Source organism: Chrysemys picta, chromosome 11, assembly GCF_011386835.1.
Source record: "Chrysemys picta bellii isolate R12L10 chromosome 11, ASM1138683v2, whole genome shotgun sequence".
Classification (NCBI taxonomy): domain Eukaryota; kingdom Metazoa; phylum Chordata; order Testudines; family Emydidae; genus Chrysemys; species Chrysemys picta.
Window position 1 is genome coordinate 28,843,129 of NC_088801.1, and position 24,838 is coordinate 28,867,966.

General features: G+C 39.3%; 1 protein-coding gene across 5 annotated transcripts in view; it reads left to right on the top strand.

Annotated features, from left to right (window-relative positions):
- The window catches only part of GALNT13 (polypeptide N-acetylgalactosaminyltransferase 13), a 325,828-nt gene that overhangs the window by 150,575 nt on the left and 150,415 nt on the right, over nt 1-24,838 (top strand). For all 5 annotated transcript variants that reach the window (XM_065561738.1, XM_065561742.1, XM_065561740.1 and 2 more), the window contains exons 4-6: nt 18,410-18,576; nt 20,885-21,092; nt 23,903-24,073. In XM_065561738.1, coding sequence (XP_065417810.1) covers nt 18,410-18,576; nt 20,885-21,092; nt 23,903-24,073 — 546 coding nt within the window. The remainder of the gene's footprint in view (nt 1-18,409; nt 18,577-20,884; nt 21,093-23,902; nt 24,074-24,838) is intronic.

Consider the following 24,838-nt stretch of genomic DNA (forward strand, 5'->3'; position numbering starts at 1 on the left):
GACAAATTGGAGACAGTCTAGCGGAGGGCAATGAAAATGATTAGGGGGCTGGAGCATATGGCTTACGAGGCGAGGCTGAGGGAACTGGGGTTATTTAGTCTGCAGAAGAGAAGAGTGAGGGGGGATTTGATAGCAGCCTTCAACAACCTGAAGGGGGGGGGGGTTCCAAAGACAATGGAGCCAGGCTGTTCTCAGTGGTGGTAGATGACCAAACAGGAAGCAATGGTCTTGAGTTGCAGTGGGGGAGGTCTAGGTTGGATATTAGGAAAAACTATTTCACTAGGAGGGTGGAATGGGTTACATAGGGAGGTGGTGGAATCTGCATCCTTAGAGGTTTTTTTAAGGCCTGACCTGACAAAGCCCTGGCTGGGATGATTTAGTTGGGAATTGGTCCTGCTTTGAGCAGGGGCTTGGACTAGATGGCCTCCTGAGGTCTCTTTCAACCCTAATCTTCTATGATTCTATGATAGTAAGACAGAAAAGGTGAGGATATCTCAGTAAGGCACAAAAATATGCTGTATCAACAGGTGGACTGGAAATGAAACCAAAGGGTCGTCTTACTTGGTGGGAAAAAATTAGCAACCAAAGGTGTTTTAAGAAAAAGCCTTTCCTGATCTATAATTTCCATTACAGATTTGTTCTGATTAAGCTATTGGTCAAATCATTATTGCTAATGCTTTCCTGTTTTAACAAACTAGGACTCAATTCTACCCCCATTTAAGTCAATGGTAAAATTCCCTTTGACTTCAGTTGTGCAGGTCTTATGTGTTTACAAATCTGCCCATTCAGCTTTGATCACATAGGTTTTGGAGAGTCTAGAAAGAGGCCTGCTACCACTTAAGTCACCTTAAAGATACAGAGAAATAAAATGGCCTCTATACTATGGTGGGTTTTTTTTTTTAAGTTAGTACTCTGTCTACATTACCTTGTTCCCACTCAAACATAAAATAACTTTGAGCTTTTAGTAAATGATGTTCTTGCATTGAGTAACTTCTAAAATATTAATGGTGTATTTAGGGTTTGAAATCCCTAAGGAAGTTTGATATTCAAGGCTACATTCAAAGTATGTCATCATTATGAATGGCGACAGCTGAAGGTGTGAGTGAAAGGTCTTTGTTTCTGCAATATACCTGCTTATACTGCATAATGGAGCACCAGAGAGCCATTTTCATGACAACCATTTTCATGACAACCATTTTCATGACACATATTCACATCTATCTTCTGCTGGATATAGAAATTGATTGTTTCTACAGTATTTTAGTTCAATAAAATTCAGCAGGACAATGTAGATGCAGTTGCTTTATGATGCTGCTTCTCTGTTTCTCTGTAAGTGAAGTAAATCCTTTTTTGTTGTTGTTAATATTCTGTTTACATTTCATTTGAATTTGTTTTAAAATACGAATTTTTGCAATTTGAGTAATTTATGTAAATAAAATTGAGTCTAAACCTCTACATACTGAAACAGTTTAACAGAATATGTTTTATGACATTACATTATTTTCTCTTGTCTAAGGTGCCTGGTTGAAACAAACAATTCATTACATATAGCTGTCACAAATTGACTTCTGTAGTTCCTGTGGGATTTGAGACTTACTTACAGCTATGGTGAATGGGGAGGGGAAAGCATAATTGTTTGATTAAACCTAAATTTTTGAAATACCTGTCAGAATATGGGAATTGAAGCTCACTTGCTTTTTCTCTCATTCTCAGAATCTTATCTGGTCCATTGTAATGTTTCAATTTCCATAAGTACTTTCTAGATTGTGCATAGATTTTTCACCCAGAACAGTTTATCTTAAACAATTGGCTTACAGTAAGCATGATCACAGAGCCACGTGTTCACTCTAACTTGTGTTCATAAGGAAATTTTTGCACTTTGAATGGCTGTTTTTTCTTTTTTTTTTTTAAATCTGCTAACCGCTTAATAGGAAGTATAATTTTCAGAAAGATCCCTTTTAGAGATTATCTGAACATGACTCTATTCAGACCCAGTAAATCAGAGTTTGTGACAAAGAAATGTTATTTCTAGAAGTGCTACTTAAAGGAAAATGAGGATTACTAACCTCTCATTCTAGGTATTATTTATAGTAGATACATTCAGTGTAAATAGTATCAGGACTTTATTTGGCTTCATATAATGTACTTGGCAGTTCAGTGACAATGTTTTAAAAGAAAAGATCATGATTTTGGCTGTCAGTGTTTTCTTTAGAAAAGCGAAGTCAGAAAGAGCCCCTTCTATTACAACTGAGTGTTGAGCAAGCCATTGTTTCATTAGAGTACTCACCAAGCAAAAGGCTCTGTTTTCATTCATTTTCTAAAGCTGTTCAAGACTTCCTAGAAAGTACAGCTCAAGCTTTGTGCTGCTACCTAAAAAGACTCTATGGAATTTTATGTGACTAACAAGCCATCAGTGACCACGGGTCTTGAACTCTAGTCCCTGGGGTTCATAGTAGCTGCTAATAGTTGCCAGCATAGAAGCTGAGCTCCATCACAGGACTCCAGTCCTGGAATCTGATTGGCAGAACATTGGTGGTCCTGATGAGTTCACAGATTCTATTTAAACCAAGAACAGAAACAGGAAGTTGTTCATGCAATTGAGTTTTCCCTCCTTAGGACTGTTTCCTCTGCAATACCTGCTTCTACTGATCTCCTGGTAGCCTTCCTCCTGATGCCTAACTCTTGGTTTTGCCCTCTGGCCTGCCTCAGACTCTGATCTCCTGGTATCTGACCTGGCCAGACTCCTGCTCCGACCACTAGGTCAGACTGCCCACATCCTGTTTGATACAGTCATCCATCCCATGCACATAATGTTGTCTCTGAAGATGCTGTTGACACACGTAGCTGCTTTTGCATTTCCATTACAATGTCCATATTGGACTTTTGCCATGTTAGTTTTGCTTTAGAACTTGAAGCATCTTGTCTCATGTCTAGTTCTAGAAGGAACATGATGAAGCTTCACTTGTGTTCACTGGCTGCCAGTCTTAGTAAATAATATTGCCTTCACCTCCGTTCAGACCTTGATCGGTGTCAAAACATGTAAATGACCCTGTGGCTCAGACCAAGCTTCACCTCAGGCACTGCCTCTGAAGAAAGATTATTGGAAATCATGGATTCCAAGATTTCTTTAACTCATAGTCGCTGCAAAGGCAGGCCTGTGAGTTATTTCTGTGCCTCCATACCAAAGCTGATAGTTGATGGGAAGAGAAAAATTCTTTGATCCTGAGAGAGAACAATAAAGTATTACTGAATTTTCTCCTGAGGATCTTCCAGTGGTGCAGGGGAGATTGCTGAGGAAATAGTTCTCCTAGGCATTGGGATGATGGCTGAGCCAAGGACATTAAGAGGATCTGTATATGGTAAAAATGGAATGGAAAATATTTCCTCTAAATTATACTGAACAGGGCATAGAGATGAACAGTTCTCTATTATGGATTAAGGAAATGGATAAAGGAAGCATCATTCCAGTCCAATGTTCCCTCTAATTTTTTACATCCATGTGCGGAATGAATTTTATGTGCACCAGTATGGAGGTGATGTGTGGTGGAGGTGGGTTTAGGACTGGGACAGAAGGTTGGGGTGAGGGCTCTGGGGGTTGGGGATGAGGGGTGTGGGAGGGGGCTCAGGGCTAGGGCAGAAGGTTGCAGTGAGGGCTCTTGCAGGGGGGGTGAGGGCTCTGGGGTGGGGTCGGGGATGAGGAGTTTGGGATGCAGGAGGGGGCTCAACGTTGGGATATGGGGGGGGTGAGCTCTGGAGTGGGGCTGAGGGGTTTGGGGTGCGGGAGCGGGCTCAGGGGGTAAAGGCTCTGGCTGGGGGTGAGGGCTCTGTGATGGGGCTGGGGTGCAGGGATTTGGGGTGCAGGCTGCCCCAGGGCTGCCGTGGCAAGAGAGGACTCCCCCCAGCCCTCTATTGCCACAGCAGCCCAGGGCCATGGGAGAGGCGCCTCTCTCCACCTGCGTGGCCCTTGATAGCCTGCTTGATAGCGGTCGCGCAGCTTAGAGGGAACTTAGTTCCAGTCCTCAAGAAAAAAGAAGGGAAATGCATTCACAGGAAGTAGAAAAATCCTGGGCATTTGACATGTGGTAAGAGACTGCCCCCCTTGAACAATGGCCTTCTTCAAGGCATTGCTTCCACTGCTTTGTGATACTTTGCATGGGCATTTTCAGACAGTAAATAAGACCTATTTCCTTGACCTTTGATCTGACGGTACCGGAAAAGATTCTAGAGCCTTTAAAGTACCTCAAATCATGGTGACAGGAAGTATTTTTATTATGTATACATTAATGGAATATGCACAGTTACAAACCAGTTAGGCCACACTAAATACAATATACAAGATAACTAGGAAGAAAGTAAGCAGCAGCTCTACAATCCTTATCATGGCACATCTTACCATTCCTTGATTTAGTTGATTATTAAAGTAGCGAGGGGAGGAAGTCATAGACTGCAAGCAAGCAGGGATGACCGGCAATAACTCATACAGAGGTGGTCTTAGGCTTATCTGGTAGCTGTCTGTTGGAAACTTAAGAGCCCTTCAAGTCATCATTCCATTTACTTTTTAGGGAAGATTTCTATGGCACAAGTCAATATATTATTGGTGTTCATGAACTTTGTTTATACAATATCAGAGGAAAAGTACCCAAGAGAGACTGTAGTGCTTTATCATGGGGGCAACTTTTAAAATGAAATCCCTGAATTCAGTAGTACTGAGAGCACAGCCAGAGGCTCCTTAGCAGCCATTGTTGGGTTTTTAACCTCTTGTTTGCTTTAGAATTCTCTTTGATTTGAGGTAAAGTAACACTATTCCTCCCATTCTGTCACACCACAAGGCTTTGGGGTGTTTTTTCTCCAAAAAATTGTGGTGGCAGCACTAAGTGAAAAGTATGAATATTTAATTCTTTCTGTGAATATATTTGCCTTTTCACTTGAATATGGGAATGAAGTTTCCTTTACCCACTTCTGTAATCCATGGTAGAAGACTTTTCATCTGTGTACCCTGTTCAGTACAACATAGAGGGAAATTTCTCTTTACGTGAAAGGTTCATCAGGATCTGTAGAACTAATGCTTCAAATTCAGTTGCTGATGTGCTTGCTTATGAGCCTGTACATGCATGTGCACCTAGTAACTGTATTCACATACATCGTTCCATTGAGCTCTTTTCTGGCAAGCACAGCACTGAGGCAGCTAGGCCTGCCTGGAGCTCAATATAGCACTCCCTTCCTCTCTGGTGAGCAGCAGGAACCCTGCTCTCCTTCCACCAGCAGTGGTTTTCCTATTCCTTTTTCTCTCCATCGACCACAATAGGTCTCCCACTCCCTTCTCTTGCTCCCTCTTCACTCACCCAGCCCACTCCATAGCAATAGGCCCTGTGCTTCTTAAGGAGCAGACAAAGCTTCCCAGCAGGACCAGCCCAAAGAGGTCAACATGCACTTCAAGAGGGGCCTGTAACACACCCAAATTTAGAGGAAATTTTGAATCAGAATTAAACCTAATGACTGTTCACCATCCGTATTATGGGATGAGGCAACAGCCCTATCTGATCGCTTCCGAACTTTTAGATCCGGATCTGAAGTTGGTAACTGGGAGAACCTCAAAAAAGGATGAAAATGAAAATAAAAGGACAAAATTCCCATGCATCAGGATTTTCATTAGTGAGCCACAATTAAATAAATTTTAATTAAGATATCAGAAATTTATCAGTTGAATTTTTCATTTTCTATCATTTTTGTCACACATATGTTTAAATTTTTTAACCAGAGTTTCATTATTTTATAAATAGATGTTCAGTATAACCATTATGAAAGTGACAACCCATTTAAAATGTAAACTCTATTTACTTTTCTTGAACATTAACTGGTCTTGATAGTAAATATAGACAATACAACAATAACTGCAAGATATTAAGTTTACTGGAAAGCAATCAAACCTGTAGATGCCTGAGTGAATTCATTGACTTAATCAGCAATATAACATCTGATGACTTGGTGGTTCACTTAACTACAATGCCATTATATTTAACAGACCAGCTTTCAAAAGGTCTCATTGCAAATAATATTATTCATCACTCATGACTTTTCCATTCCACAATATTGGCCTTTCTCAACATGTATTACTGTGAAATTAAGAATGGACTTTTCTGACATCTTAATATTGCTTTCAGTTTTTAAGCCATGACTTTGTGTTTATATTTAAACAGTAATGATGGAGGCAAAGGGTAATATGGAGGATTAATGGCCATCTGGGAGGAACTGATGGCTTGTGGCTGCATTAACATCAGCCAATCATTAATACTCAGGAAGTACCCTGTACTGAGAATTTTTATGATAATATGTGCAAAAAAAAATGTGTGCAGATTTCCTCTCCCCCATCCTGGATTATACTGTTTCAGTTGGTATGTATTGTACAGGAGCTTTTTGAAGAAGCAATGCACTGGCCGAACAAAGGTCTTGAGTCATTTTGCAAAATGCTATTAAATGAGCTAGTACTAACATGCCAAACTTTTTCAGCTGAAAAAAATACTCTACTAGACTATGCTGGAATATAACACTTACATCTTAAACCTGGACCAAGCTGATGGCATGAGGATTGAAGCTGAAAAGGGACAAAGAGGGAGGAGAAAAAGTGGAACAAGCACAAAGAGAACAAGGGTATAACATTATGGTATGTCCAGCCAGGGTTTGGAAATGTCACCCCCTGTTATTGAGGAAAGTTTGTCTACCCATCTTCCTAAAGCTTTACACTTTAGGGTTGTTTTTGGCATTTCATATAATCCTGTGAATCAATGGGACAAGTATGCAAAACAATTCCAAGGGAAAGCCCAGAGAATCGCATGGTGCTGATGGACCATTTTTCAAGTCCTGTGTTTAGTGTCTGGAGGCGCTTGTCTTTTGAGAATAACGTGTGTTTTCTAACTAAACTGACTATTGGAAGGCTATCTAATATTTCATTTCTCTTATCCAAGAGCATTCTGTGCCATTAGTAGCAAAAGTCTACAGGCAAGAAATTCTTAGCAATTCACAGAAAGTTTCTACTTTAAGGACTGAAATGCACTACTTGTCTGTGTACATAACTTAACATAGTTCTCTCTTGTTCACATACTGCCATAGTAGCACATTTAGTACTTTCGTATCTTATTGTGAAATGCAATGCAGTCAATGCACATCAGGCTGTCAAAACAATAATATAAAAAATTAGAAATTTGTGTAATTCCAGGTCTGGTGAACAATAACCTTAGTAAATTCTTCAGGGAAATTTAATATAGTTTTTGATCTTCTTTTTGATAGAAGCAGAAAAAATTCTGTTAAATACACTTCTACCTTGATATAACGCTGTCCTCAGGAGCCAAAAAATCTTACCGCGTTATAGGTGAAACCGCATTGTATCGAACTTGCTTTGATCCACTGGAGTACGCAGCCCCACCCCCCCCGGAGCACTGCTTTACCACATTATATCCGAATTCATGTTATATTGGGTTGCGTTATATCGGGGTAGAGGTGTACTTTTGGCTAAAATTGAACCATTCAATCATCTGAAGGAGTATTTCAAAACAGTTAAAAATAGGCTCTTGTGATGATCTCTGTGTGCCAGCAAATAGCATTTCTCTTTCCTTAAAATGTAGTCAACATAGTTGTGGTTTATGCATGTTCCAACCATATCTGTAAAAGCAGAAACTAGAGTTTTTATAGCAGCAGTCTGATTCCCTCTCCTTTGCCTACCCTGTTACTTACTGAGCTTCACACTCTTCATTTTTCTAGTATCTCTTCAATGAGGATATTGAAGAAGATGCATCCTCTTTTACACAGTTCTTATTAAAGAGCCTCCAACTCAGGAACTTGATTTTTCTGATAGTCTTAGAGTCCAGGACTGTTGACATCTAGGGCATGGTGGAAAGCCCATTCCTTTTCTCAAGTGTTTGCTTAAGAGGTTGATTGGTGAGGGTGAAGAGTGTTTCTTTTCTTGGAAATTTTGTATGGCATAAAATGTATGCCTTGAGACATGTTACATAGGATGATTGTATACATTTTTTTTAAAAAAAAGCTATTATAATGTATTTGAGAGAGTCCTGGAACAGCTTCAAGTGATTCAAGAAAAAGAGGTTATTAAAATAAATATGTTGTTTTTCATAAAACAGGAATGTAATTGTTCTGTATTGTTAGGGTAAGTGAATGAGTGAGTTTGCATTTTAATGTTATATGGCCATCATTTTTCAGAAGCCATGTGTTGTCCCATAATAAATAAGAAAAATTTTAAAAATTGTGACGCGTATTTCCTGAATCGTATTATTTTTCTGAATAGTCACAGAAAGAGACTTTCTTTGTTCTGTGTTTCTTGAAAAATGCAGTAGAGGGTGGTAAAATTACCCCAAATGTGTGTAAATTTTAACAACTATGAAACATAAAATATCAGCAATTTTTCAAGGTTCATTAAACATTTTATTCACTATGTAGTAAATTCAACAGCTCTTACATATAGGAAGCATACAAAGGATCAGTATTACAAGTCTTAACAGTAATTAAAAGTAAAAAGGTAAAAGTAATTTTGTTGCTATAGAGCAATAAAGGGTAACAAATAAATTACCATGCAAAAATCCAAGAAGTCGTCTAAATTACGTATACTTAACACACTTTAGATTTGGTCTTAATACTGCAACATATCTAATACAAAGGTCTAGAGCAATTGCATTTTCTCATCTTATAGACAATTTTGCTTTCGTTCATGTGTGAGATATTGTCTTCAGTTGCTTCGCTAAAAACATCAATACAATTCTGAAAAGGATAAAATCACAATGTACCAGCTTGTTAACGTAATTTGTGCACAGTCAAGTGGAAAGATGGTAAATAGTTACATACTCTCACTCTGTTTCCATGTTATTCATCTTGGAAAATGTATCTTTTTCACATTTAAACAGCTGTATTTACTACATGTGTATTCCCAAAGCAACATCTGACAACTATACAAGCAAAAGTGATGTTTTTAGGAAAACATTTCAATCACTAGTATATTTCTAACCATCAGAATGGATTGTAAATGACCTGGAGAAGGCAGAGAATGATTCCTTTGTGTTTATAATTACAGGATCAATAGCAGTTGATTTATTCATCACTCTTTTGATGTGATGCACCTTTAAATAGGAAAAAATACAACATGAATCCTTTTAATCATTTCAGCAATATAAAGTGAAAGGTCTTTAACTTCTGCACATCTATATATAGTACCAAGTGAGTAAAATGTCATTAAATCAAGTGATAAACTGTTCAGAATTAAGACATTGTTAAAGGAGAACTACAGAGATTAATGGATTTTAACCTCGGGCTGTGGGAGATACTTTTGAGCTCATGAACCTTGAAACTGTACACTGTAGGACAGGTAGAGTTTACCGAATTACTCTTGCATTCTTGTAAGAAAGATGCTGCTCCCTTGTTGTAGGACTGGTAAAATTTTAAAACTCCAGGATTCTAAGCAGTTGTAGAAAACCGTTCTGAAAATATTTTTCCCTTCACCTGAAATTCTGTGCCCTAACAATGTCCCATAACTCCTTATTTGGTGACATCACTAACTCTGTTGGACATGTGTGCTGCATTATATATTATACCATCTGGCAGGTGGTAGTAATTGGAAAAGTTAACCTGCCACAAATACTAAGAACGAACATTTGGAAGTCTGGCTGCCATTTATGGTTCCATGATAGTGAATGGTTATTTCAGTTTAGTGAGGGAAAGTAATAATGTCCACTTCAGAACAACATTATTTGTGTAACAACCCTTTGAGAACAAGGAATCATGGTTGGGTCTTTTAGCTTTTATTACTTGGCAACATTGCTATCTGTACATTGCAAGAAGAACTTTGTATGCTGTAATACCTGTACATGCAACTTTACCTTAGAACACCCTATATCCTTTTATACTGTTATCTTCATATATCATTTAAATTTTCTCTTTAATAGTCATATAAAAACTCCACACAGGTTGGTTACGTTTGTTTATGTAACTCTTAGAACAGTACTTTGGTCATCTGGAAGCAAGTTTTTTAAAATATAAAGTAATTATGTTTTTTATTGAATGTGTCATTCACATATGGTTATATTAATGTATTTGGGATGAAAATATTAGTTGAAAATTATCAAGTATGTCACTTGTCTGAATTTTATTTTCTAGAACAGTTGGTGTCTTTTATAGATTGTGATCATTTTCTATTGCACTTTTGGTAATTGAAAATGTGAATTACAGTAAGAACAAGACTAATGATGATACACCCACCATGTGTGTAATGTTACTGTTTTTCTTTAATTTTTTTAAAAGTGAATTTAATACTTATGAAAGTGTGTGTGCTGGAAACTAATCAGTCCTAGTTTATCCACCAAACAAGTTTAGTGTAGGACAAGCTTCCCATATGGACCAGCCTCAACTGCACCTGACTCGAGCATAATTCAGTCTCCATGCCTTCTTTGTTGTACATGACAGTTAGTGGCAATTTGGATGGTGGCTTTTGTGATGTGCTCTAGAAAATCACTTGAATGACTAGCTGTGATGATTTGTGTGATGTACATTGGGAATGGTACTAAGAACACCAAACTTAATTCACATAGGCCTTCAAACAGCTAAAAGATTATAATGACTATCAGTTAGTGTCATGTAATATATTATCAGTTTGTTTAGGATCCTTCTCTAGTGATTTGATCCATAGCAGCATACTACCACAACAGGCTTATAGACTCATAGATTCCAAGGCCAGAGCGGACCATTGTGATAATCTAGAAAGACTTCCTATAATACAGTGGCTCTCAACCTTTCCAGACTACTGAACCCCTTACAGGAGTCTGATTTGTTTTGCGTACCCCCAAGTTTCTTGCTTAAAACCTACTTGTTTACAAAATCAGACATAAAAATACAAAAGTGTCACAACAATTTTTCAGTAATAGTATGCTTACTTTCTCACTTTTACCATATAATTATAAAATCAATTGGAATATAAATATTGTACTTACATTTCAGTATATAGTATGTAGAGCAGTATAAACAAGATATTCTCCTTATGAAATTTTAGTTTGTACTGATTTTGCTAGTTCTTTTATGTAGCCTGTTGTAAAACTAGGCAAATGTCTAAATGCCTAGATGTGATGATGTACCACTTGGAAGACCTCTGCATATCCCCGGGGTACACATACCCCTGGTTGAGAACCACAGCTGTAATACACAGGCCAGAGATCTTCCCCAAAATAATTCCTAGAGCAGATCTTTTAGAAAAACATCCAATCTTGATTCAAAAACTGTCAATGATGGAGAATCCACCACAACCCTTGGTAAATTGTTCCAGTAGTTAATTACTCTCACTGTAAAATAATGTATGCCTTATTTCCAGTCTGAATTTGTCTAGCTTCAACTTCCAGCCATTGAATCATGCTACACTCTTCTCTGCTGGATTGAAGAGCCTATTAAATATTTGTCCCTCATCTACATACATACAGACTGTAATCACTACCTCTTAAGCTTCTCTTTGTTAAACTAAATAGACTGAGCTCTTTGACCTTATCATTATAAGGTATGTTCTCTAATATTCCCATGGCTCTTCTCTGAACCATCTCTAATTTATCAATATCTTTCTTGAATTGTGGACACCAGAACTGGACACAGTATTCCAGCTGCGGTCACACCAGTGTCAAATACACAGATAAAATAACCTCTCTACTCTATCCCTGCTGAAGATTCCCCTGTTTATGCATTCCAGGATTGCATTAACTCTTTTGGTCACTGTGTCATGCTGGAAGATCATGTTGATCTGATTATCCACCATGACTCCCAAATCTTTTTCAGAGTCGCTGCTTCCCAGGATAGAGTCCCCCATCCTGTAAGTAAGGCCTAATTCTTTGCTCGTGGCTGATGTTCCTTATTTAGCTCAAGTTGTAGATGTTTGTGCTGTGATGCTGAAGTTCCTAGTATTTAAATTATGCAGGTGACCAAAGCAGAGGTCATTATAAATGTAAATCATATAGTCACCTGTGCAGTTATCCAATGTGCTGGCACAAATGACTGTTTATGTATGCAAATTTTGCAAATGCATAAAGCAGTGTCTCTTTTACAGTTGGCCCAAAGAGTTATGAATGTTTCTGCTTTGCAAAAAAGTTGGATCCTTTGCCATACATTGATGTAAGAAAATTTTTCAGTGAATTGGGTCTTAACTTATACAATAAATAAATATAGACCAAGACAAATATTGTTAAAAGGAATAAGTATTAAGACTACTGCACCCACAAGCCCCTCCTGATAAGCCCTGAAGGATGTACAAACAAGAATCTATCTTGAACACTCTGAAAGGTTTACTTTGTGGAGTTTCCCACACGTGCTCCCAACAGAAAAGGGGATTGGAAACCCCATAGAGAGGTGCATAGGAGGCTCACCTTAAGACTTAGGATCTGTGAGAAAAGCAAACTCCAGCCATGCAGAAGACTTACCCTCTCCTGGCTGTCACTGGCTTTCTCCCGCTCCTCATAGTTGTCCCTCTCTGACTGGAAATAGAGGCTTTGGAGAAAAGTTAATACAGCATTAAATATCAGCTGGATTTCTGCTCAGAAATTCTATTGGTGTTTGCAGAGAGCATCCCATAGTGTTGCCTTATGGTATTTAGTGTTTTTCTTAAAGTGCCAGCTGCTGGAATCCAGAGATTGCATGAAAACTTTATCTTTCACTAAAGAAGGAAGTGGCTAGCCTTCGTGGCTGCAAAGCTTAGGGGAAAAAAATGTCCTGAGTGCACCGTAAAGACTCAAACTAGATTGAAAATGAAGAAAACTTAAGATATTTTTTTATTTGGAAAAAGTCAAGATTTGGGGGCCTGATTTGTGATTTTTTTGAATGCTTGGGATTAGCAATGCTGATGCCAAGTAAATACACTGCCCTCAGTCCTAAACTTAGAACTTCAAACTCATGCTAGTGCAGAGAAAAGCAGAGAAGGGTTTAATGTGCTACAGAGCCACTGGTTTGCTTAGGGTACTTCTGCCCCTTTTTATTCCCTGGTGTTCCCCTCTGTATTGCAGAGAGGAAAGCCCAGAGCCCAATTTTATAATCCATAGTGGACTAAAAATTCCTTGGAGTGCTTTAATGGCAGCTACCTGTTTTCTGAATGACAACTAATGATACATTGCAAAATATGATTTAATACTGCAGCTTAGGCAAAATACCAGCCTTTCCACTGAAATCAAGTATCCTAAATGTAATGAATTGGGTAGTTTTAATTTAGTCTCTAGTGAGAAATTCTGATGTCAACAAATCCCAGCACATCACTTGGTGCACTTCAGAATTTGTTCATGGGAGTTATCCAGAATAAGCTGATCTGGAAAGCGAATGATCACTTTCACATGCACATAATTTCTTTTCCTATGTGTTTTTCTTTGCTTTCTTATTGTTTTCTGTGATTGATTCATTCATTCATTTGTTAATTTCAGTGCGTGTGTGTTAAACAGTTTAGCAATGTCATTTTGTCTGTTTAGTGTAACAAGAAACTATACAATTGTAATACAAAATGATAGATTTCAGCCATATTCAATAAGAAAGATTCAAAATGACAGCTATATGAATTAATTATACATTTCTGATCAAAGTCCCAGGTGTGAATGTAGCAGTCAAACCATTACATTAGCCCTGTTTTTACCTTAGGCCTTTGTAACGTCTCTATAGGTGATTGCATACTTGATTGTACATACACGAGAGGTTGAAATGTAGTTGACCAGTTTATCTGTAGGTTTATCTTTTTTCCTATCTACATCCGGGTGTTTCTGCATTATGCATTGATATACTCTGGTGTCTCCAATCTGTGGGATGCACCCTTAAACCACTTAAATTGGTTAACATACATTTTCTCTTGTTTTCAGTAACCCGAATTTATACACATATTAAATTAGTTTATATACAATATAATAGTAGCTGATGACACAAATAATGCTTTTATATAGCCTGTAACAGAAGCATGACCTGGTTTTATTATTTTTCTTTTTATTGCTTTATTAAAATACATTTTTTTTGTCCTGGTTTTCTCAATCTTTTTTGCCACATACAAATGTACCTGTCTTAGATGGTTTTTCAGTTTTTACATAAAGAAATCCATTTTTACTTCCTTAATATGTGGTGTTAGTTTTCCATAATAAAGGTAGTGCTTGATTGCTAAGACAGATACTCACAATCTTCTGTGAGATGACTTATTGCTCTGCTCCCAGCCCCAACACTTGGTTTTAGCAAGAGACTAACAAATAGAATTTTTACTTCAGTTTTTGTTAATTTGTTTGTTATAGCAATTAATATTGCTTTGGTAAATATTTTCAAGCACAAACTTTAATAACCAATTTTTTTAAACACAACACAAAAGAAAATTGTATAAAAATAAACACAAAATTAAATTTAAATGCAGGTTTATGTACCCATGTTGAGGGTAATACACTTTTATGGTATTTGCTTGTGCTTGGGAAACAAATTTGAAATGTTTAGTTAGCTTTAACATTTTACAACATATATCCTTTTAAAAACATTTTGGCTATAATGCAGGCCAGAGGACCTCACTCAGTAATTTCTAGTTGAGCTAGAACATGTCTTTTAGAATAGTAATTAATAATAAAGGAGTTCTTTATGATTCTGGCTAATACTGTATAATTATACAAGCTGAATGTTTAGTGGATGGGATATATACTGTAAAATAAAGTGCTAAAAACATGGAAGAGAAAAATCCTTCAAATAAATATCCACCTCCAGGAAGGCAATTTATAAAAACACGGATATGTGTTTCTTATTGCTTTTGCCATTATAATACCATGATGAAAATATTTGATAGCCTATACAATCTCATTTTAATAGTTCGCTTCAAGTAGTTTTAATCTAGTCTGTTTTTGTTTAAAATCAAATACCAATCATTACTGAAATACTAAAACTTGTATAACAATATCAGAAAAAGGTAAAGGAAATAAACCGTACCGAAATAACCCCTTCAACCATGACATTACATTATGAGGGCATTGGTTGTTAAAGTTATGTTGTGCTTTGCATTGAAATCCTTCCATTTCATACTTCATTGACTGATTTTAGTTATCAGGTTTGTCCACAATATATCTTCAGGGGACAATTGAACATCATATATTTTTAAGAAAACATTTACTAACTTTTGCAAAGGAAACAATGTTCCTTTCTGAGATACTGCCCTATTTTGCTCACATTTCTTTGGGTTACTCTAACTAAATTACCACCATCCGCACAGATGATAATATATAAAGCCATTTTTTCATGAACCCTGTAAATTTAAATCATCATTGATGCCCAAATGTATAGTTAATTAGGCCCCCACAGTATTTAGGAAAACAAGGACTAATATGTACCACCTTTCTCCTTGGATTTTAAAGCTCATTAAGCAAATGAATAGCTTGCTGCTCTAAGGCCATGTTGTTTGACTAACTTCCTCAATGATTGCTTCCAAATTATACATAGCTATAAGATCTGCAAAGAACAGTTTCCAGTTCATACAAATTTAGCATGATTCCTGCTGGCTCAGCTGGGAGGAGATTCCTTTTGAAGCTCACCTGGCAGAAGAGCTGCTTACTTATCACAAAGCTCCTGGTTTTACTCTCCTGCAATAATGGACAAGATGTACCACATGGATGAGACAAGCAATCAAGAGAGGTTCTTTGCTCTGGTTTCTAGAGCACACTATGGACTTGTGACTCTAATACGGAAACCAGTGGACTAATAGATTTTTTTTTCTATATTTCATACCTGGAAATGTCACCCTTAAATTTTGAAGGTTGTCATTGTGACTCTGTTTTATATAAGTTTTCATGTCAGAGAAGCAATAGAAAGTTTTACAGAGAGTTTTGTTATGATAAGTGTGGGGGAAAGTACATGGATGATATAATGTTTCTTCAGTGCCCTAATTCTGTCATTCTTCTGACTCCTAAATCAAAAAGTAACGTGACTGACTAACCTAGTGTAAATACTAGGGAGATAGCACAAGATATAGTTTTAGTTGTACTGATTTTCTGCAGCATGGTGAGTATTAATAGGGTTACCATACGTCTGTTTTTTCCCGGACATGTCCGGCTTTTCGGCAATCAAACCCCCGTCCGGGGGGAATTGCCAAAAAGTCGAACATGTCTGGGAAAAATACCGGACGGGCACTTCCTCTCCCGCGGCTGCTCTGCTCCTCCCCTGACTCAGACTTCGGCTCTGTTTAAGAGCCAAGCTGCCCGAGCCAGTGCTACCGGCTTCGGGCAGCCCCCTTGCCTCCGGACCCCAGCCGCCGGCCGGGCACTTCTCCTCCCCGGCTCCAGCTGCTCTGCTCTGGCGGGGCAGGGTCTGGAGGCAAGGAGGCTGCCCGAAGCCGGTAGCGCTGGCTCGGGCAGCTTGGCTCTTAAACAGAGCCGAAGAGTCAGGGGAGGAGCAGAGCAGCTGGAGCCCGGGAGGGAAAGTGCCCGGCCGGGGGCGCAGGGTCCGGAGGCAAGGGGGCTGCCCGAAGCCCGAGCGCTACCGGCTTCACGGGTTTGCCGGGCAGCCTCCAGACCCTGCGCCCCCGGCTGGGCACTTCCCCTCCCGGGCTCCAGTTATGCTGGGGAAGCGCCGGCCGGGGGCGCAGGGTCTGGAGGCTGCCCGGCAAACCGTGAAGCAGGTAGCGCTTGGGCAGCCCTTTTCGCGAGGCTGGGAGGGAGGAGGGGGAGTTAGGGCGGGGACTTTGGGGAATGGGCGGGGAATGGGCGGAGTTGGGGCGGGGAAGGGTGGAGTTGGGGTGGGGGCGGGGTGGGAAAGGGGCGGGGCTGGGGCCCCATGGAGTGTCCTATTTTTTTATTTTTTAAATATGGTAACCCTAGTATTAAAATATTATGGACAACAGAGATACATTGCTCTTGTGTGAGAATTATAGCACACCAAGTCAGAAAAGGCCAGTAGACTACAAAAGAGTTTCTCTGTCTGTAACATTAGTTAACATACATTTTCAGATTTAAAACATTTCAAAGAAAATGTTTAAAGAAGAATGTATAAACATGTTCTTAGCTTATCTATAGTAAACAATCATTACCACGTATAGGCCTCGGGACACGTAAGCATAGGGTGACCAGCTTTTCAAAATGCAAAATATGGGCCACATGCAGGAGCCCCGCCCCCGACCAAGTCCGAAGCCAGACAGTTGTAAGAGCCACCCAGGGAGCCCGGGCTGATGCGGGGATCCCTGAACTCTCCACCTATCCTGGGTGTGGGACCATAGTATCTGTGTCCAGGGGCAGAGCCTTGGGGGGAAGAGGAGCAGCAGGGGGCAGGGTCTTGTGGCAAGGGGGGACCAAAGGCCCACCTCAGCCCCTCCCCCACCACCACCAAGAAGGGGCTGGCACTGCCCCTGAGCTTCAGGCAGGCATGGATAGGCACCGCAGGGAATCCAGAACAAATGCTGTCCCAGAGTCATTCAGCCTGGGACTTGAAATGTACATTTTGGGACTATCCCGCCCAATTAGGGATGGGTGGTTACTGTAGGTAAGCACTGAACTTGCAGGTAAGCATGTGTTTAAGTGCTTTCTTGAAATCGGGATCACAAAGATGAAAATAGAGCCATAAAATGACTTTACGTTTAGCTAACATTTATCAATATATCTAAAATATTTTGTTAAGTAGCAATGCTGAAAATATTAGAATGAAGTGTCTTGCCTTTGACGACAAGTACTGTTGGTATTATAATATCTGCCCGTGCATGTGAAGTGCACATATTAGAGATGGGTTGAGGAGACTGTATTTTGATTTGGGATTTGCAAAACGCCTCCGGTGAATTTTCTTTACTGAAACCAGGAGTGGCTGGTATTTAGGGTTCCATTATGTGACTTCCCCACCCCCAAATTTTAGAGGACGGGGATAAAAGGTTTTAGTTCCATCCTTCTGTATAATGGGCAAACTGGAGTTTTTTGAAAAATATTCATTTTTAGGTTTCAGTTTTAAGACACTTCCAGTGTTGCTCAGTGCTGGGTCCCATTTTATCCAAGCTGTAGGACTTGATGGGTCGGGTCATCGCGTGTGTGTGTGTGTGTGTGTGTGTGTGTGTGTGTGCACTGCATTATTTCTTGGATGCAAATGCTAATTCTTCATATGATTCTATGATTTGGGAAATCTGGTACAAAATTTTATTTGCAGCTTTAGTCTTTTTGCTGATAGTTTTTCCTAGCCAGAATACAGTATTCAAGACCCTATGCCTGAGAATCTGTGTGATTTGTTTTGTTTTGTTTTTTGAGGGGAGCATGGATGGAGGGGGGGAGAGTCTAGAGAGATTCATATCCTACTGAACGGTGAGCTTTCCAGCAATCTTGAAGCTCAATTTCCAGAACTTGATAACCTGTCATCTTGTTACATAGCACTGGAGAATGAATTTATAAAAAGATTATCTTATCTTTTTTCTCTTTGGCAGATGCAAGACAAAAGTCTACCCTGATGAACTCCCAAATACAAGTGTAGTTATAGTATTTCATAATGAAGCCTGGAGTACTTTGCTTCGAACTGTTTACAGTGTTATAAACCGATCCCCACACTATCTGCTTTCTGAGGTTATCTTGGTGGATGATGCCAGTGAAAGAGGTATGACCCTTGCTCTCATTTTTTTATGGATAGTTATAATTTCTTATGGATAGATTTAAAATTTACATATTTTGTTAGTGTCACATTTGAGAACCCTGCAGAACGGATTGTAAATCAATAGAATTTTACCAGTAATGAATTTGACCCCCAACTCCAGAGAGGCGCAGTTTTGATTGTTTCCTGGGTTAAGTAGCTCAGTAATAATGGTGTTTTTCAGTGACCATGTTGGTCATAAAGGATTTTAATATATTTGGGAAGGTGCTAAGAAATGGATGTTCCTGTAGCAGTAATTGACAAATATTCTGACTGAAATTGAATGTTTACAGAGAGATTTGTGAGAGCTGTGCCAATATTCCCAATAAAAAATATCATGAAGAATATAGTGTCCCATGTCTCTGTCGCTCATTTCTCTCCTAACAAGGAAATGACTCACCCGTGAGGTTTAAACTTGCTTGAATGTCAGAAGCTCGAACAGTTTCCTCAGATTACTTTTTGGTTTTTGTTTTTAATTTATTTTGTGCCTGAGTTTCACATAGCCTCAATTACTGGTTTAAAAAACTATTTGAGGGTAGAAAAAGCAGTTTTCAGTAACAAAAACTGCTTTTGACAATGTTAATGTTTTAGAAATAAAAAAATGCCAAAATAATGGAACTGTTAAAAAAGCCAAAAAATGTCAGTGTATTTGCTTTGGATGTCAAAATGTTTGCCCAGCACTGCACCATGAGGACTGCAGGATTTGGAAGCTGTGTTGCCTGATTTCTCTATGGGTTCCAAAACCTATCCCCCGAGGGAAACCTTCAGCAAATACTGCAAGATGCACCTCAAAGATTTTCCTGAGCCTTCTGTCCTCCTCATGAAGGTTTTACAATAGGCAGGTGTGTTACTGTCCTATATCTTCAGCGGTGTAAAAATAAATGTAGGGGAATTTGAAGCTTATTGCACAGTATGAAAGGTACTGTCTTTTTTTAATCCACTGATTAGCTACAGCATCATATCATATTCAGCATTATATAGCTGTCACATTATATCAGGCACAGGGCTGTGCAATTATTTTGACATGCGAAGCAACTGAATTTTTTTGGCTTTCCCCAGTTCCACATTTTTAGCATTTGTTTTTCCTTCCAAAATATTAAAGTGGTCAAAAGCCGTTTTTGTGACTGAAAACTTCCCTCCATGCAGTATGGCTCCCTTACTGGCATCCTCTACTCTGTGAGGTGTGCCCCATGGAGGGATTGCAGTTACAGAGCTGATGTTTAGTGCTGCCCTAAGTAGCATTAGCATATACATGGCTACCCAACTACATATCCCTGTTTCAAAGGATAGAGGGTAGAGGGGAACCGTGCGCTCTCTTCCTCACACTCACAATGTGCAGCTGTTACTAAGGGGTTTTGGGGAGGGAGAAATATGTTGCACTGGCTTCTATCTTGCTTCCACTGCTCTGGGTTTTTCCCCCTAGCTGGACTTTTTTGTTGCTCCCTTCCAAATCAGACATCAAAGAGAAGCAAGGTGTCAAAGTACTTAACATGACCCTCATACATAGGGAAATGGTATGTTATGGAAGCTCCCAAACTGCTGAAGAAGTTATTAAAAGTGGATTTATTTGAAAACTAAACTTAGACTCTACAACAAGGGTCGGCAACGCACGCGTGGCTCGCCAGGGTAAGCACCCTGGCGGGAAGCCACGGCCAGCACATCCTTCGCCCGCGCTGCTTCCTGCAGCCCCCATTGGCCTGGGGCGGTGAACCACGGCCAGTGGGAGCCACGATCGGCTGAACCTGCCGATGCGGCAGGTAAACAAACTGGCCCGGCCCGCCAGGGTGTTTACCCTGGCGAGCCACGTGCCAGAGGCTGCCGACCCCTGCTCTACAACAAAATAGCAAAAACATATATTTAATCAAAGTACACATTTCTGGATTGAATTTACACTCAGCTTTGACTGACCAGTGCTATAAGTAGGAAATTAATCATAATCTTTTCCATTTGAAATCTTTTATTTGCATGGTCTTCTCATGGGACCCATTTAACCAGAACTATATTGCAATCCTAGAATGTGAGCAGTGTCCTAATGTAAGCCTCCATGACCTGGAAACTTATCTCTCATTCTTCAGAAAATTGACTAACATGTCTGTATTTCCTGTATTGTGCTTTCAGGACCTTTGGTCTTTCAATATTTATTCATGAGAATATTGTCCAAGAATTACTCTGAGTGACCAGTATGATGCATTACTGTTCTATTTTGAATCCTCACTGACTGCTGAATCTAGTTTGAACAAAAGTTTTTCTTATGTTTTTAAATTGCATTTGGCAGATTTTCTGAAAGCCTCATTAGAAAATTATGTGAAAAATTTGGAAGTGCCAGTAAAAATTATTAGGATGGAACAACGGTCAGGACTGATCCGTGCTCGGCTCAGAGGAGCAGCGGCTTCTACGGGCAAGGTCATAACTTTCCTGGATGCACACTGTGAATGCACTTTAGGCTGGCTTGAGCCCCTGCTGGCAAGAATAAAGGAAGACAGGTAAGGATGGATATATGTTCTTCTGCCTGATGACAATGCCTACTACACTGCTCTAGCTAAGGGTCTGTCAGAGCTTCCATTATAACCCTTTATTTTCAGTGTGATTATGTCTTGGCTATAAAATGAATCTTCTTTGGCCTGAACACACTGAAAACAAGTCATCAACCTGAAAACATTTTTTAGTTTAAATAAATGGGTCAGTACTTTTTCTCTTACATTTAATTTCTCAATAAATATTTTTATCAGGTTAAGATGCTTTAATAGTTATTGTATCTTTATTCCTACAGGGTCTCTGTTACTGGAGCTGGTAATAATAGTTAATAAATGAAGCCTTTTATTTCTGTGGCACCTATCCAATCTTTGGTTGGCAAACTCACCTGCCACCTTTGTTTGGTTCACGAGTGCTTGTGTATGCGATGCATTCCTCCACTCTCCCCATCTGTTGTCTTCTTGTGAGCTCACAAGCAATTGGAATTTATGCTTATCCTGTCTTCCAAGTGGATGGTGCAATGTGTACCTGCTCAGTTTATGTGCATAAGTGAATCCCCAGTCAAAAACAGAAATCAGAGCCCGAAAGCCTTGCTATCATCACTTTTTGCTATTACTCTAAAAAGCAAATTCCATACACTTGTGTTTCATGTTGAGGAAGCAACTCTGTGTCTGTGTCTGTGAGAGTGAGAATACCTGCTTGCCTGCCTACCTATCTACAAACTCTGTTGTGTTCAAGGCCAAAAAAGACTCTTTGCCTCTATTTGTGAAGCAGATGGACTGCAAGAGATCTCCACAAAATGTTCCTTGAGTGATCCAGAGAGCAGAGGGGCAACAGCAACCAGTTACTACAGCAGCTGCTGGGGTTAAAGATGGGTGGAGTGTCTCCTGTGTTTGGAGGAGGATGGGTGACTGTGGGGAGGAGGGCAGATGTGTTAGAGTAAGGGGACAGGGCTATGCATTGAAGGAAAGCAGCTTCACTGCATCAATTGAATGCTGCAGCAACAACTAAAGAGTTTTTTTCACCCCTATTTGTGTAGAGAAGGGATATGGGGTTTATGTGGAGCGTGTCGCTACAGAGGAGAGAGTATAGGGAAAGGAGATGGGCGGGAATGGTTCATATATGTAGGGAGCAACTGGAGAAACTTTATAATATCAGTTCAGTTTTACTCTTGGGGTAAGAAATGCAGCAATGTCCCTGCAGGGCCAGCTCCAGGGTTTTTGCCACCCCAAGTGGCGGGGAAAAAAAAAAAAAAGGCTGTGATTGTGATCGGCAGCGGCAGCTCCACCACGCTGCTTTCTTCTTCGGCGGCAATTCTGCGGCAGGCCCTTCCCTCCGAGAGGGACCGAGGGACCCGCCGCCGAAGAGCCCGACGTGCCGCCCCTTCCCCTTGGCCGCCCTAAGCACCTGCTTGCTGATCTGGTTCCTGGAGCCGGCCCTGTGTCCCTGCTTGCTTGAAGGAGGGGGGTATCTGTGCATTGGGATAGGAATCAGCAGTCTGATCTGGTGTTTACTGGGGGTGTGTGTCAAGGCTGCATAACTCACTGTATAGTGCATCTAAGCTTGCTGCTTCTCATTTGATGGCCTTCCCCCGTGCATCATCATCTCAGTGACCGCAAGTGCTAGGAGATAATGAAATCACCTGTGTCTGAACCAAACCAATTTAAAGATAATCTTTTTTGTGTGTGAGAGAAGACCACAAATGCACAAGAGGCATGAAAGAAAGCTGACTGTTGCACCCTTATGGATGCCGTTTAATATAATATGCTTTACTAATTGTTTACAATAATTTGTGCAGCTGTTATTGGAGTGTTAGGGAAATGCACAATCTTTTAAATTGTGGTGCTCTAATTGCATCTTATTCTAATGTTTCACTAATGTATAGGGGATTTTTACAGTTTATGTTTTGACCCATATGTTATAAACAATGTTAAAAATTATGAACTGATAAAACATCAAGCATAGCAAAGAGAAAAACTATCTCGCTGGGGATAAAATAACATATGGCACCCGTTGCAGAAAAGTTAAAGCTATGTGGTACAGAGGTCCGCTTGGCACAACAGTAGCAAAATTTAGGTGTATTTCAAAATCTGTCTGGCTCAGTTGTGGGGTTTCTCTTTAGCTAGAGCCCATACTGATACAGAGGACACTGAGAAACAAGTTGTTACTCTGCATAGTTTCAAGCAAATACACAGAGTATGCTGTGTATGGACATTATATAGTCTGTACCATGTTTGGCCTTCTAAGCTGATATTTTGTTAACATGGACATCAACTTGAAAGTCAATTAAATCACTCTATTATAGAATATTGAGCAATGGAAATATGTACAAAAGCCCCAGAAAAATACTTGTACAGAGTAAGTGATGAAATGATAATGAAATGTTTCATTAAGGTTTCAGGTTTTATTTCAAATTAATGACATATTTGCTGAGGTTTGAGAGAATTTTTGACCTAACCTGCACCAACTTAATGCGTTTGGATGGAAACTGTGGGGACCCCCTAGTTGGTTACCATGAGCTAGTCCTGAAATCTAGTAGCTTAAAGCTGGGCTGTGATTTGAAATTGGGAAGCTAAACTTGGAGTGAAACTCAAGAAGTGCAAGCCTATGTAAACAGAAATGGGGGGAAAAAAGGGTTTGCAAAAAAAAAAATCTGGCAACTAGAGAATTAATTTTGCATACTCTTGTTTCCAAATAAAATCTCTAGCGTGGGTCTTGATTTGTATGCAGAGAAGCCACAACAGAATGGGATCTCTAGCATATTAATATGCATTAAAATTGAAATTTTCAATTTTATTTCAATAAATATTTTTTCTTATAGAAAAACTGTTGTCTGTCCAATCATTGATGTGATCAGTGACGATACATTTGAATACATGGCTGGGTCAGACATGACATATGGAGGGTTTAACTGGAAGCTTAATTTTCGCTGGTATCCTGTTCCTCAGAGAGAGATGGACAGAAGGAAAGGAGACAGAACCTTGGCTGTAAGGTAAGGAGACTGGGCAAAGGATGCCATTGTATTATCTTTAACTAAATTGCATAATTGTGAGCATTGCAGTGTTTTATTTGTGGGTAATCATTTTTAATTATTAATACTTTACTGAAATTAAAATGCATACATATCCAAAAAGCATAAAGGTGTGGTACAGCTTTTAGATTAAAACAATAGAAGACCATTTTCTCACCTATTCACAGCACTGCAATATAGTTATCAGAATTGAGCAAATGCCTTAAAGCTCTTCTATGAGTATTCAATAAAATAAAAAATGAATTTGTTTGACTGTTTGTCCACTTTGTATTAATTTTCTTCAAATATTCTAGTGAAGAAGTTTATTGGCTAGCATGTTCATGAAAACAATGAACTGTAAGCTATTATTAGAAAGCACTTGTGGAGAATAACTTCTGAACTTGTAAAATTAAAATATTTTCCCTAGAAACTTGATTTTAAAATTCATGCTCTTCTAGTCAGGGAACAGAATTGATACTTACAGTACATGTCCTATCAAATCTAACAAACATCTCTCATATTCCAGTATTGACTACTGTCAATGAATTGTTCATGATTGATCTACAGACTAAGAATTAGTTGTAAAAAGTATTTGGTGACTCACTTTAACACATTTGAGAAACTTGCTATCAGCTTGTAGAAAATTTGTGAACAGAAAAAAAAAGTGACATTCATTGAGGAAATTATTTGCTATGGATTATTTGCTCAACTCTAATAGCTATAATGGTCCTCATGACAGTGAAGGTA